We start from the raw sequence: 12,679 nt of genomic DNA on the forward strand, positions 1-12,679 counted from the left end.
CTGGAGGAATGAAGCTACTGCTTTACAGGAGCATGGCTTTATCTTACCTTAAAGATTATTTTATTATTTTCCTCACAGCAGATTTTTCCCCTTGCTCAGTCTGAATAAATGCTGTTGTGAAATACAGGAAAGAAAAGCAGTTACCACCTAAACAACAGACGGAAAGGTTTCTGGTTCGGAATGGGTCTGCCTCTGTGATAACAGTATTTTTCTTTCAGTCATCTTTCACCATATAGCTCTAGTGCAGAAGCACTGAGGAGAGGACATCCCTAGTGAGCAAAAAGATATTTCAGCTGTTCCTTTAGCAGCTCTACTTCCTGTTGAGGGAAAGTCTCCCTTAGATCTACCGAACTCTTGGGTTGGAGATCCCATTTTGCATCTCTGACTTCCATTTGCTTAACGAGTCTTAATCTTCTGAATTTTATTATTTTATATTACTGTTCAGGCCTGTCTACTTGCCATTTTGCATGGGCTTTTCATTCTGAGGCTGAGGAGGAGTTGATCAATATGATTCCTGCTATCCAAAAGGGGGACCCACAGTGGTCTGAATTAAGAGCTATGGGTATTGGTTGGTGGGTCAGGAATATCAACACGCTCCGAAGGTGCATTGAGAAGGTACTTTTTATTGCTTACAAATCACAGTTACCTGCTCTTAGGTATGCCTGAATAGATACGCAGGGTGACTTGTATATAGCAGCTTCCTTTGTACTCCAGCCCAGCTAGGAGACTGCGTAGCTAGTTTTTTCTATGCCAGCTGATGTTGGCAGTCTTGCCTTACAAATTGTGTTGTTCAGTAGTAAGATTAATACAGCTGATCTAGGAAAAAGCCATTTCTGAAGCACCTAATTTCTCCCCCCCACATATTTTACAGTATGTTAAAGATCACATTAAGAACTCTATTTTAAGAGGAATTTTGTTTTCAAATATGTGAGACAATATATATATGTAGATTAAACAGGGAATTATGCTTTGAGTTCAGTAGTGGGTTTTATTTAAAAATAAATATATCAGAAAATATTAGTCAATAAAAACTACGTAAAGGGTATGTTTGCAATTTTTGTATTTTTTATAATGGAGTACTCTAGAACATAGAAGACCTGAACTGCAAATAAATGCAGATTTTACTCTTTGAAGAGTCACAAAGTGACTGTTTTATAGAAATATGCATGTATTATTATGTAAAACCAAAATAACACCAATCTTATCTGCATACAGAGTTCTCTTATGGGAGATCTAATAATAGGTAAAATGCAATATATTTTTGAGATATCTAAAACTGTTTCCCATAGCTACCAATGAGATTTAAATCCTTGCTTTAGGAAGAATTGCTTGTAACTTGGAAGTTTGATGGATTTGAATAATTACTAGCTTTTGCTTTGAATTACAACAAATAATGCAATCTCTGAAATGTCTGTAGAACATTTTACTAAATATCCAAGTCATCTATTGTAAAAATACATTTTAAGAAGTTACAGGATACTCAAAGAATCCAGGAGCAAAACTTAATTATCTTAGTACTCCAAATCAAATGAAATTACATCTGTGAGTCCTATACAAAAATCAAACAGCGTTCATTAAAGAAATACTTGTATTAGCTTAAGTATATATAAATAATGAATTGCAAGAGGAATTTCACCCAATAGTATGAGTTTCTTTAACACTTTTAAAGAAAATATTTTTATTTGCACGTTTGTAATATCCCACTGTGGTTGAGAGGGGTTAATATCTGCAGTAGTGCTGTTTTTCTGACTTAACATTTACAGTGTAATGAGAGCTGTCACATGAATAAAACATGCTGACAGAAATTACTGTTGCTTTGTAGAAATAATACAGTTGCCTAGACCATCCTTCTTGACAGAGAACATATGTTATTTAGCTAAAAGCAGCCTTTATAATTTCAATAATAATTGTAGGTTTTGTTTACTACAGGTTGCAAAAGCTTCATTCCAGAGGAACAATGATGCCTTAGATGCTGCACTTTTTTACCTCGCTATGAAGAAAAAGGCAGTGGTGTGGGGTCTGTTTAGGTGAGTTCTGCTCAAACTCTTAAGTTTGCTTATATCTTAATTGAACCAGGAATGCAAAGCAGAACTCATTGAAGACAGAGTTTGATTTAAATTAACGTTGTTCAAGTGATTGTGTGCTGAAGTTATATACATTGCATTTTTTTATGCAGGTCCCAGCATGATGAAAAGATGACTGCCTTTTTCAGCCACAACTTCAGTGAAGATAGGTGGCGCAAAGCTGCTTTAAAAAACGCTTTTGCTTTGTTGGGAAAACAACGCTTTGAACAATCAGCTGCATTCTTCTTGCTGGCAGGCTCACTGAAAGATGCTATAGAGGTAACCACTTTTGAGAAATTTTCAGTTTCTAATTTGACCTATGTAACTGCATCTTTACAATCTGTTCTCTGCTGGCCTCTTCACAAATTGTGGCAGCACAACTGGTGTAGTAGGTCTACGCACAACCCCCTTGTGCCTTGCAGACATACCATGTCCTCCACACTACTGTGAAAAGCAGCTTGGAAGCTGATCTGAAGGTCAGAATAATTGTTAAGTTACATCAGTCGTCAGTGGAAACACTCTTGTGAATACCAGTCGGGACCCTTTTGGCAAAACTTTGTTTGATCACCACAGTGAAGTCGTAGCACTCCGTTCAGCCTCCGGCTGTTCTGCATGACCTATTGTTACAACATTAAGTAAAAAAAAAAAAAGTCAGAGTTCTCTTCTGAAGCAGCCTCAGGGTCCCAGTTTAGTGGAACTGTGATGCTGCTTTCCACAAGGGAGGTGAGAGCTGTAAGCAGGATCATAACCTAAGCAGTACCTCTCAGAAGAGAATGCGAATTAGAGAACCTTTAGTTATCCTGCCTATTTATAAGCAGTATGTTTGTCTTCGCCTAAGAATGTAAAGAATTTTCCTCATAGATGTAATTCTGCAGATCAGACAGTGTGAAGAATATATACGAACATTAAAGTTGGAAGTTATGTTTATTATATTAGGTAGAATAAAAATAAACATTTTTATCTTCTGCCATATTAATTTTTGACATGCTGATGTACTGCTATGCACATTATAATTCCTGAAATGGAAGTAAATACACCTCTTTCCAAACGTGGAATATGTTACCTAGATATGTATCACTTACCACATTTTTGACCCAAAGATGAATATCTACTTTAAAGAACACATATGATGGGAAAAAAATTATCTGTTCTTTAAATATCTATTGCTATTCACTTCATTGTTATTTTAAAGAACTACCTTTGCCCTCATAAAGCAACTTTTTTCCCCACTTCTTATGATAGGTGTGCCTTGAGAAAATGGAAGACATCCAGTTGGCTATGGTTATTGCTCGTTTATATGAATCAGAGTTTGAAACCTCTGTGACATACACCTCCATTCTTTATGAAAAGATTTTGGGTTGCCATAAGGATGGAGCTGGGTTCAGCTGTACTAAATTGCATTCTGATCCATTTCTCAGAAGCATTGCATACTGGATAATGAAAGATTACACTAGAGCACTGGACACATTACTGGAACAAACACCTAAAGATGATGATGAAAACCCAGGTAAGGGAAAAACATCAGTCTGACAGGACAAAATTACTAAGACAAAGTAGAGAAGGAGAAATACATGTGTGTGTATGCGGTCTCTTCTCCTGAGATGCCATTATGCTGAAATAATTAATTGGCCTATGTACAGGCCTGCTCAATTTCTACTTCTTAAAAAAAAATATATTAAAAAATATCTTTTTCTAGTCTCTGTCTCCAACTCTCCAATACTGAACTTAGTTCTGATGTCAGATAAGCTCAGGAGGGCCTTCTTTGGTACTCCCCTACAATACCTCTCCACTACTGAATGCTGGCTAGTCTTCATTCCAGTGGACTTAAATTCTCATTCTTGCTTCTAGGAATTAGCAGTATTCTAGCAGGATTTCCTATCCTGTCTCTTAGAGTAATTCTAAGTGACAGGTGGCTACATAGGTTTCTGTGGCGTATTCCCTTCCTTGGGGTAATCCCTACCTGGCTCAGCATCTCAGCTTTTTTTAGTCTTAGCTGAGTGGAACAGAACAGCAAGGCAAATGAGAGAATTCAGTATCTTTCTACTCATCCAGCTCAAACCTTTGATCTTTTTTGTGGGGAAAAGTAATGATTTCATTTTGTTTTGGCAACCTACACCCAAAACTGTCTTTGTTTTTATGTTTTGACAAATCTCTGTAATGCAGGAAATACTGCAAAACAGAATGATACCATTTAAAAGCCATTTTCAATAGATGTCATATCTGTTTAATTCCTTAGTTATCGTCAAGTCGTGCAATCCTGTGGTATTCAGTTTTTACAATTATCTTCGGACCCACCCTTTGCTCATCCGAAGATACTTCAGCTCACCAGAAGGGACTTTGGCCACGTTAGGTCTAAAAACTGAGAAAAGCTTTGTTGATAAAATTAATCTTATCGAAAGAAAATTATTCTTCACTACTGCAAATGCTCATTTTAAAGTGGGCTGCCCTGTACTAGCTCTTGAAGTCCTTTCCAAAATTCCAAAAGTAAGAAAAAAGTCTACTGTAGCTGCAGAGAAAGATTCATCTAGTCCTCCAATACAGGCTGGTGTTTCAGATTCCACAGCCCTAAGGGATGGTGCTGGAAGTGGTGATATAGATTGGTCAAAGCCAATTTCAACTTCCTTTGCTTTGGAGAATACTGTTGAATCTTCAGCACAATTTGACTGGAGTCAACCAGCAGTAAAATTTGATGACGAGCCCCTTACTCTTGATTGGGGTGAAGACAAAAATGGATCAGATGAAGAGGACAAAGATGTTGGTATAATGATGAAAACCTCAAAATCTGATTCTAAGAATGGAGATGATGATGAGAGAACCCCAGACACCAGCATCCCACAAACACCACATGGGGAGATTTCTGATGCAGGAGACACTGAGGTTGATGTTATTGCTGAACAACTGAAGTTCAGAGCCTGTTTGAAGATCCTTATGACTGAACTGAGGACTTTGGCTACAGGTTATGAAGTAGATGGAGGAAAGCTCAGATTTCAGCTGTACAACTGGCTTGAAAAAGAGATTGCTGCTATGCATGAAATATGCAACCATGACGCAGGGGGCAAAGACTATTGTAAAACATACACCAAAGTAAATGGGGATCTACTTGATCACGACGATATTATGGATAAGCCAGACATTGGTTCGTATGAACGGCACCAGATAGAAAGACGTAGGTTACAAGCAAAACGAGAACACGCTGAAAGACGAAAATGGTGGCTGCAGAAGAACCAAGCTCTTCTAAGAGTTTTTCTAAGTTACTGTAGTCTTCATGGGGCACAAGGTGGGGGTTTAGCATCTGTAAGAATGGAGCTGAAGTTCTTGCTGCAAGAGTCACAGCAGGTAAAACTAATTCAACTAACTTCTATTCACAAGTGTGAACACTTCTGGACTGTCAGTTTTATCAAATGCTTACGTTTGTGTCTAGATAGGTGCTTCTTATGTTCTGCAAGTCTAACGGTCAAGGTCATTTTAACGTTCTTGGAGGAAGAACTTGTTATTTAAGTGTGACATTGAGAATTAGGCTACCTATAATTATAGAACATAAATGTTGCTGTTTATATTATAGCTGCAGCATTATACATGTGTTCCAATGAAATTATAATCTTATTCACAATATTCTGGGTACCTGTATAATCGATTGAATTCACAGTTGCTAAAATATGATGAAATCTCATTCCCTACACCTCTGCAAATCATGCAAGGGAGCACAAGGAGTGGGATCTTAGCTGCAAGGCTCAATATATAGTACCAAGTCAGAGTAGTGCTCCCTTTTACTATATTATGTCATTTTCTACATTTATTTCATACAAAAAGAGATATTTTCCAGCATATGTTAATGACTAACCTGAGCTATAGCAGATAATCTGATATTGGGCAAGTCATTTAACTTGCTCTAGTTCTAGATTTCTCACATTTCAAATAGGAGCAGTAGACAACTGTTTTAGTGGTACTAGGCTTAGCACATACTTGTAAGAATAAAAAAAAATATATTTTCATTTCCACTTGAGAAACTCAGATTAGTGGAAATTTGACTCTTGTTATTAAACTTAGACCAGTGAGTATTATGTCAACTTATGCTAATGCAAGTGCATATTTAGTTAGTGTTTCCTAATAGCCTATTCCAACACTTCCTAATGAACTACATAAAAATACTCCTCCTGCACTAACTCCAAAAGTGTTCCAGCAAATTTGGCTATCAGGTCTGATCCACATTATTATAGCAAATGAGAACTTACTTTTGACATCAGTCACAGTATAATCTTGTCTGTACCGAGTAGACAGCAGTGGAAGAGGATAAATAACACTGGAAAAACATTTAAGATGTAAAATTATCTCTTTTTAAAACTTTTTTTTTCTCAAAGCAATAATTTTAAATACATTCTTTTCTTTTAAACAGGAAACTACTGTAAAACAACTTCAGTCTCCACTTCCGTTACCCACAACACTACCACTGCTTTCTGCAAGCATAGCATCCACAAAAACTGTGATAGCTAATCCTGTGCTGTATTTAAACAACCACATCCACGATATTCTTTACACTATTGTGCAGATGAAATCACCACCCCATCCTAATATTGAAGATGTCAAGGTAATGAAAAGCTTTCAGGAAATGCTAAATTATTTTTCACAAAATGGGGAGTGTGCATGCAAAAAATAAAATGTGGTGTTTTTTTCAACACTTACCCTTTTACAATACTGACCTTCTCCCTTAAGTCTGGGAAACTGAAAATGCTAGTTAACCACTTGCTTTCTGACATCTTTTTGAATCCAGTTAGTTCCCTTTCATCCAAGTTCTGGTCACTCTCAGGAAAGTATTCCAAATGTGAATGTTCACTAAAACACTGAATTCTTGACTCTTAAAACAACATGATCATGTAAGTTAACTAATTATCATCATTCTGGTCCATTCCTGTAGGGAGATTAATGAAAGTAGAGATGGGAGACTGTAAGTTACGTTACAACCTTATAGATATTATAAACCTGACTCTAGCATGAATTTCCCCAAGTGTACTTGTTTTTAAGGGATTGCAGTGAATTACTTTATCTGACTCCATACTTGTGGGTGAATAAATTCTGTTCAGATTCAGTTAATAGAGCGGGGAAAAAAGAGCCTGAGACTATGACACAGTTAATTAGTAAGACGCTAAATCATTATTTTCTACATTTAGATCAGTATTCATAGTCATTAAATTAATTTAAATTTCTATTGCCTAAATGAAAGTAGGGAAAAATTAGGAAACTAAATGGGTTGTCCCACTGCAAGGCCATTAAGTTTCTAAAACTGTAACCCAAGCTCATTTACATCTCATTTTCTCTATCAGTTGACTCCTTTTCTATCCTGCATTATGCTACAGCAAGCATCTTTCTTACTTTAAAAGCTCATACTTCACAGGCATTTTCTTTCACAAGAGAATTCAGAAAGAAAAGCTGACTCTTCCTAACTGCAAAACAGCTATTTAGATAATTCATAGCTTTAATCAAAGGTCTAGCATTTGATTAAATGGAAAAATGGTAGGAAAAGATAGAAATGAACACGGGGTGGGTTTACAAAAAGTTTACATTTTTAACGGCTTGACAGTACCATTTTCTTCACACTGTGGATTTCATTGGACTTCCCAAGAAATCCTTGCATTTCTTCTCTTTAAGAACTGGAGTGTTTCTGTTGCATTGTGAGACAATAGCGCAGTACTATTCTTGCTACTCCTGGAAATTTATAAACACATACCAAGGTGAAAAAGATAAAATATAGATAAAACAATCATATAATGATTACACAAACTTTTGTATTTTATGCATATTGAGCAACTATTACTACGTTGAACTGCGATGTTATAGAATACAACTTCTGGAACCCATTCTATCAAATTCATTATCATATCACTATCATTATAGATACTTAATCACTCCTTCAGTATACTCATTCCTTGCTATAGTTCTATATTAGAATAAAGTTAAGTATCTTGACATAATATTAGAAGGTTTTGACTGCAATCAAATGATCTTGAACAAGCAGTTGTGATTTTCAAAGGACTGTATTGTAAACTTAGAGTAACAGTCAGTTACTATTTCCTGCACTTGGTTTAAAACTAGGACACGTTTCCAATGCTGTTTAGAAAGAATTGTAGTTTATTGGCTCTTTTTATTTTAGGTGTACACACTTCATTCTTTAGCAGCTTCACTTTCTGCATCCATTTATCAAGCACTCTGTGACAGCCACAGCTACAGGTAAAAATGGAAGTTTTCTTACAGTCCTACATTTGGAGTAGACTTTGCGTATCCAAAATGGAAATTCTTCATGCATGTGTCTAAAACAGGGATTAAATATGGGTGTATAGGTATAGATACTAACGCAGCTTACACATTGCTAGCTTTGATATGCCAGATCAGTTTTACACAGATAAAGTAATACTAATCATTCAGGGTTTTTTCCAATAAATAGTAGGAAAATCTGGTGTCACTCTCGCTTGGGGTGCTTCTGAAAAATATTTGAATGCTGTTTTCCATAGGACGTTCATTGCTGAATAGGGGTGCAAGGGAAACATTTCAGCCTGACTGAGGTCAGGTTTCAGGCAGTTTATATTCCAAACTGGAACTGGAAGAGAATGCTTTAAAACATTAAAAAAAATTCTTCAGAACAAAAATATTATTACAGTTTTTGAAAAATCCTTTTTCATATCGGGAGCTATGCACATAATATATTAGAATTAATAATGCCACATGGAAACATTTCGAGTTTTAATAAAACCTGTATTTTGTATACTGTGAAATTATAACATTCTTGACTTAGTCCTATAGAATTTTAAATGTTGCATTTTCTGATTAAAAGAAGAAGCATGTACATATACTATATTACAAAAATATTCTAAAATCCTTTCTCATCAGAAAAATACTAATTTGTATTTAGCAGTCAAACAGAAGCGAATCAGTTTACAGGGATGGTTTATCAAGGACTGCTTTTGAGTGATCGACGCAGACTGAGGACAGAAAGTATCGAAGAGCATGCAACTCCAAACTCCTCTCCTGCTCAGTGGCCTGGTGAGACAAAAATAAGGTTACTTTTAGCACCACTGGACCAGCTCCACATTTCAAAATTATTTCACTGTCCTGTAATATGATGGATGAAATGATGGATGATCAATGATGGACAAGTGTTTCTGATTTAGTTCTGAAATTAATAACAACCTTTAACTTTTTCACATATCAAAACAAATAAAAATAAACTTTCTATATGGCAAATATCTTGCTTGAAGAATTTTGATATTTCGTGGTCTCTTCCACGATCTTTAGGATGAACTCAATAAGCTGATAATTTGTCACCCTAAAATGTCTTCCTCCAGTCTGCCTCACCCCCTAGCAAAGCTATTTCTGTTAGCTGTTTCTACAGTACCATCTTACATCTATGCTTTACTTGGTATCGCTATGAAAGCAACTACTCCTGATGTACAAGCGTAAATTTAGCATTTCGAGGCCAACTGTGGAAACAGTGCAGCTTCAGTCAGCTTCACAGGCAAGCTGAACTGCCCATTGTATCTGCACAGAGGTACATGTAGAAGTCCCAGACCAAGGAAGGCTTTTTTAATTTTGATCTTTAAGATTTTAAGAAAAATATTGACAGTATGTTTCATCTGAATAAAAGTATCATGTGGCTATTAGTATATGTTTAACATAAAACACAGAGGTGAAACTTTTCCTTTTTTGCCATTTGTACTCCTATTCATTTAACATAGAACTTTTCCTCTTTGCAGGTGTGAGTTCACTTATAAATCTCTTAAGTTCAGCTCAGGATGAAGATCAACCAAAGTTAAACATCCTACTTTGTGAAGCTGTTGTAGCTGTCTACCTGAGTCTCCTTATACACGCCCTTGCAACCAATTCCTGTAATGAATTATTTCGACTAGCAGCCCATCCTTTGAACAGTCGCATGTGGGCTGCTGTTTTTGGTGGAGGAGTGAAACTTCTTGTAAAACCCCGAAGGCAGTCAGAAAATATTCCAGGTACTTTGTTCTCTAAAGGTCATGCTAAGGATTTGCATTTTATACCTTTTTTATACCTTGTGGGAGAGATTTCCTTCCTTTTAAAGACAAAACCCAAGCAATCAGAATTTAAGTATCTACTGGCAAGAAAACTGTTATATTAATTAAAAAGCAGAAAAAAAAATGTTAGTCTTGCAGTTGTCCTTTGTAATGGCAGCCAGCACACATTTAATTTGCCATAAAAACTGTCCAGTTATATTGCTAATATTACTATTAGATGCTTACTTATAACACTTTTCAGGACTTTGTCATTATTTTTTAGTGGAAAAAAAAAAAAGATGGTATAAATCACTGTTAAAACCTATGGTTTTCTGTATGTGAGAGATGAGTGTTATTGTTTACTGAATGCAGTAACTTGGAAACAGTATTTCTGAAAACCATTTCTATTGCAAGATATGATTTCACCTTGCACAAGACCACAGAGAAGAAATATCAACTTCATCTGTCAGAAAAGTAGTTCAGGCATATGTAAGCTCTAACTAAAACCAGGAATTTTGCAGAGACAGGTGAACATGTTTTAATACACTGCATGAGGAAAAGCAAAAGTGGAGATTGAATTCAGGCTCTGGAGACAAAGGGAAATACAACCATTTGTCATAGACTTCACACTGCAACAATACTGAAAAATCATGTCACATAGACTTTCAAAACAATGACAGGCCTGAAACTTATGCAAAAATTAGATGTTCCATATCTGAAATACAAAACAAACCAGCCATAATGTTATGCACCATTATAAATATGCACAACGGATATTTGTCATTCATGGAATAACTTAAAACTCATTTAAAGCCATTATTTTCACAAGATGTTAATATGAATAACTTCTATAAAGGCATGTCTTCATTTGAGATGTATTCTGTTTTCCTTTAACCTACAAGCTGCTACAGCTTCTGATGTTTCACAGGATGGTAATGAAGGTTTGTAAAAACTTGCAGTGTAGATGATTGTTAGTAGTGGCTTTTTTAAAAAAATAAAATAAAATAAAAGTTTTTAAATATCTAGCTGCTTTGAAATAAAGTAAGTGTGATCTTCAGTGTTTCATGGCCAATAATACTTCGAAAAGCAAATTCCAAGTTAATATTTTGATAACTATTAAGACATTTTAAATCATAACACTTTAACATAGATTTTAGTTGTCAAAAGGCCTGTCTATTCAAATTTTCTTCACTGTCTTAAGAGTTCCGTGGCTTATATTTTGAATAACTACTGCTGCATGTGCAGTTTACAGTTTAGTGAAACTTTATATATTACTTTTATTTCACAACAAAATTTCTTAATCTTTGAGAAATTTTTCAACTAAAAGCTTTTTACTTAAAAGCTGTATCTCCTGAGAACTTAATTCAGATAATAAAATGTATTTCTCATGATATATCCAATATATAAATGCTACAGTTATTGAACTTATCATAAGTGAATTTTTTATATCACTAAACGCATTACATACTTACTTTATTTAGGCTGGCTTCTATTTCTGAAACAGTAGAAATTAGTACCAATAACAATGGTTTTAGTTGCTTCAGCTGCCATTTCTAAAGATGCAGTATTAATATCAACTTTTCAAATTACCTGAATTTAGCACCACCTCTTCCATCAGAAGAAATGGATAAACATCGCCGTCGGTTTAATATGAGAATGCTAGTGCCAGGAAGACCAGTAAAAGATAGCACCGTACCGCCACCTGTACCTGCAGAAAGACCCTCTTACAAAGAAAAGTTTATCCCTCCAGAACTCAGCATGTGGGACTATTTTATGGCAAAGGTAATTTAACGTGGAAAATAAAAGTTACAGTTCATAAAAGCATATTTCTTCTCAGTTAAGTTTTAAAGAACAAAAAAGGCGTGAAGATTTTGAGCACTGCTCATAGTAAGCTGCAGGATATTATCCTCGTAATAAAAGAGGAAGAGCCTACAAGTCTGTTACTTAACTTTCTAAACATGTCTCTTGCCAATAAAAGAGATTAACACATTTCCCCTTGCTACTTGTTTATATTTTAGGGAAACTTATTTATACATTATAATATGTTATTATCATTGAAACTCTGACAGCGATAACTAAACTAAGAGTTTAATATTAAGAGATCAGAAAATTGCTTTTATAGCAGACGTTTATTTTCTGTTGCAGCCATTTCTTCCTCTGTCAGACAGTGGTGTTATATATGATTCAGATGAAAGCATTCACAGTGATGAGGAAGAAGATGATGCTTTCCTCTCTGATGTGCAGATCCAGGAACACAAAGATGCCAATTCTTACAGGTTAGCAGAAATTGCCACTGTTTTAGAATAATTATGTCATGTACTGACCTTTGCTTCCAAATTAAAGAAAATACAGGTCCTCTGTACCATCCAGTTTAAGTCAAATAATTTTAGTACTGTGGATAGACTTATCTGTGGCAATGGGAATGTAGAAGTGACAAATTCTTACCACAGCAACAGTTCCCCATTTACTTGCCTAAAAAAATGGGATTAGGAAGTCAAAGCTGGGTGGTTTGTGTTTTTCGGGGAGGGGAAGAAACAAATGGAAAACCCCCTATCTTCATTTTTAAGACCCAGAGAACCTGAGGTCTACAATGTCAGTTCTAGAATG

At 35.5% G+C, this 12,679-nt stretch overlaps 1 protein-coding gene across 7 annotated transcripts in view; it reads left to right on the plus strand.

The window, feature by feature from the left end:
* Window positions 1-12,679, plus strand: part of DMXL2 (Dmx like 2) — a 54,956-nt gene that overhangs the window by 29,800 nt on the left and 12,477 nt on the right. For 4 of the 7 annotated variants that reach the window (XM_086471897.1, XM_086471899.1, XM_086471901.1 and 1 more), the window contains 11 exons: window positions 446-615; window positions 1,930-2,027; window positions 2,177-2,342; window positions 3,306-3,570; window positions 4,300-5,399; window positions 6,457-6,648; window positions 8,209-8,285; window positions 8,968-9,095; window positions 9,806-10,054; window positions 11,673-11,854; window positions 12,218-12,348. In XM_086471897.1, coding sequence (XP_086328023.1) covers window positions 446-615; window positions 1,930-2,027; window positions 2,177-2,342; window positions 3,306-3,570; window positions 4,300-5,399; window positions 6,457-6,648; window positions 8,209-8,285; window positions 8,968-9,095; window positions 9,806-10,054; window positions 11,673-11,854; window positions 12,218-12,348 — 2,758 coding nt within the window. Of the gene's footprint in view, window positions 1-445; window positions 616-1,929; window positions 2,028-2,176; window positions 2,343-3,305; window positions 3,571-4,299; window positions 5,400-6,456; window positions 6,649-8,208; window positions 8,286-8,964; window positions 9,096-9,805; window positions 10,055-11,672; window positions 11,855-12,217; window positions 12,349-12,679 lie in introns of all 7 variants that reach the window. The other 3 variants (XM_086471896.1, XM_086471898.1, XM_086471900.1) reach the window with 1 other exon arrangement.

Source organism: Leptosomus discolor, chromosome 11 (assembly GCF_034619465.1).
Source record: "Leptosomus discolor isolate bLepDis1 chromosome 11, bLepDis1.hap2, whole genome shotgun sequence".
Taxonomy (NCBI): Eukaryota; Metazoa; Chordata; class Aves; order Leptosomiformes; family Leptosomidae; genus Leptosomus; species Leptosomus discolor.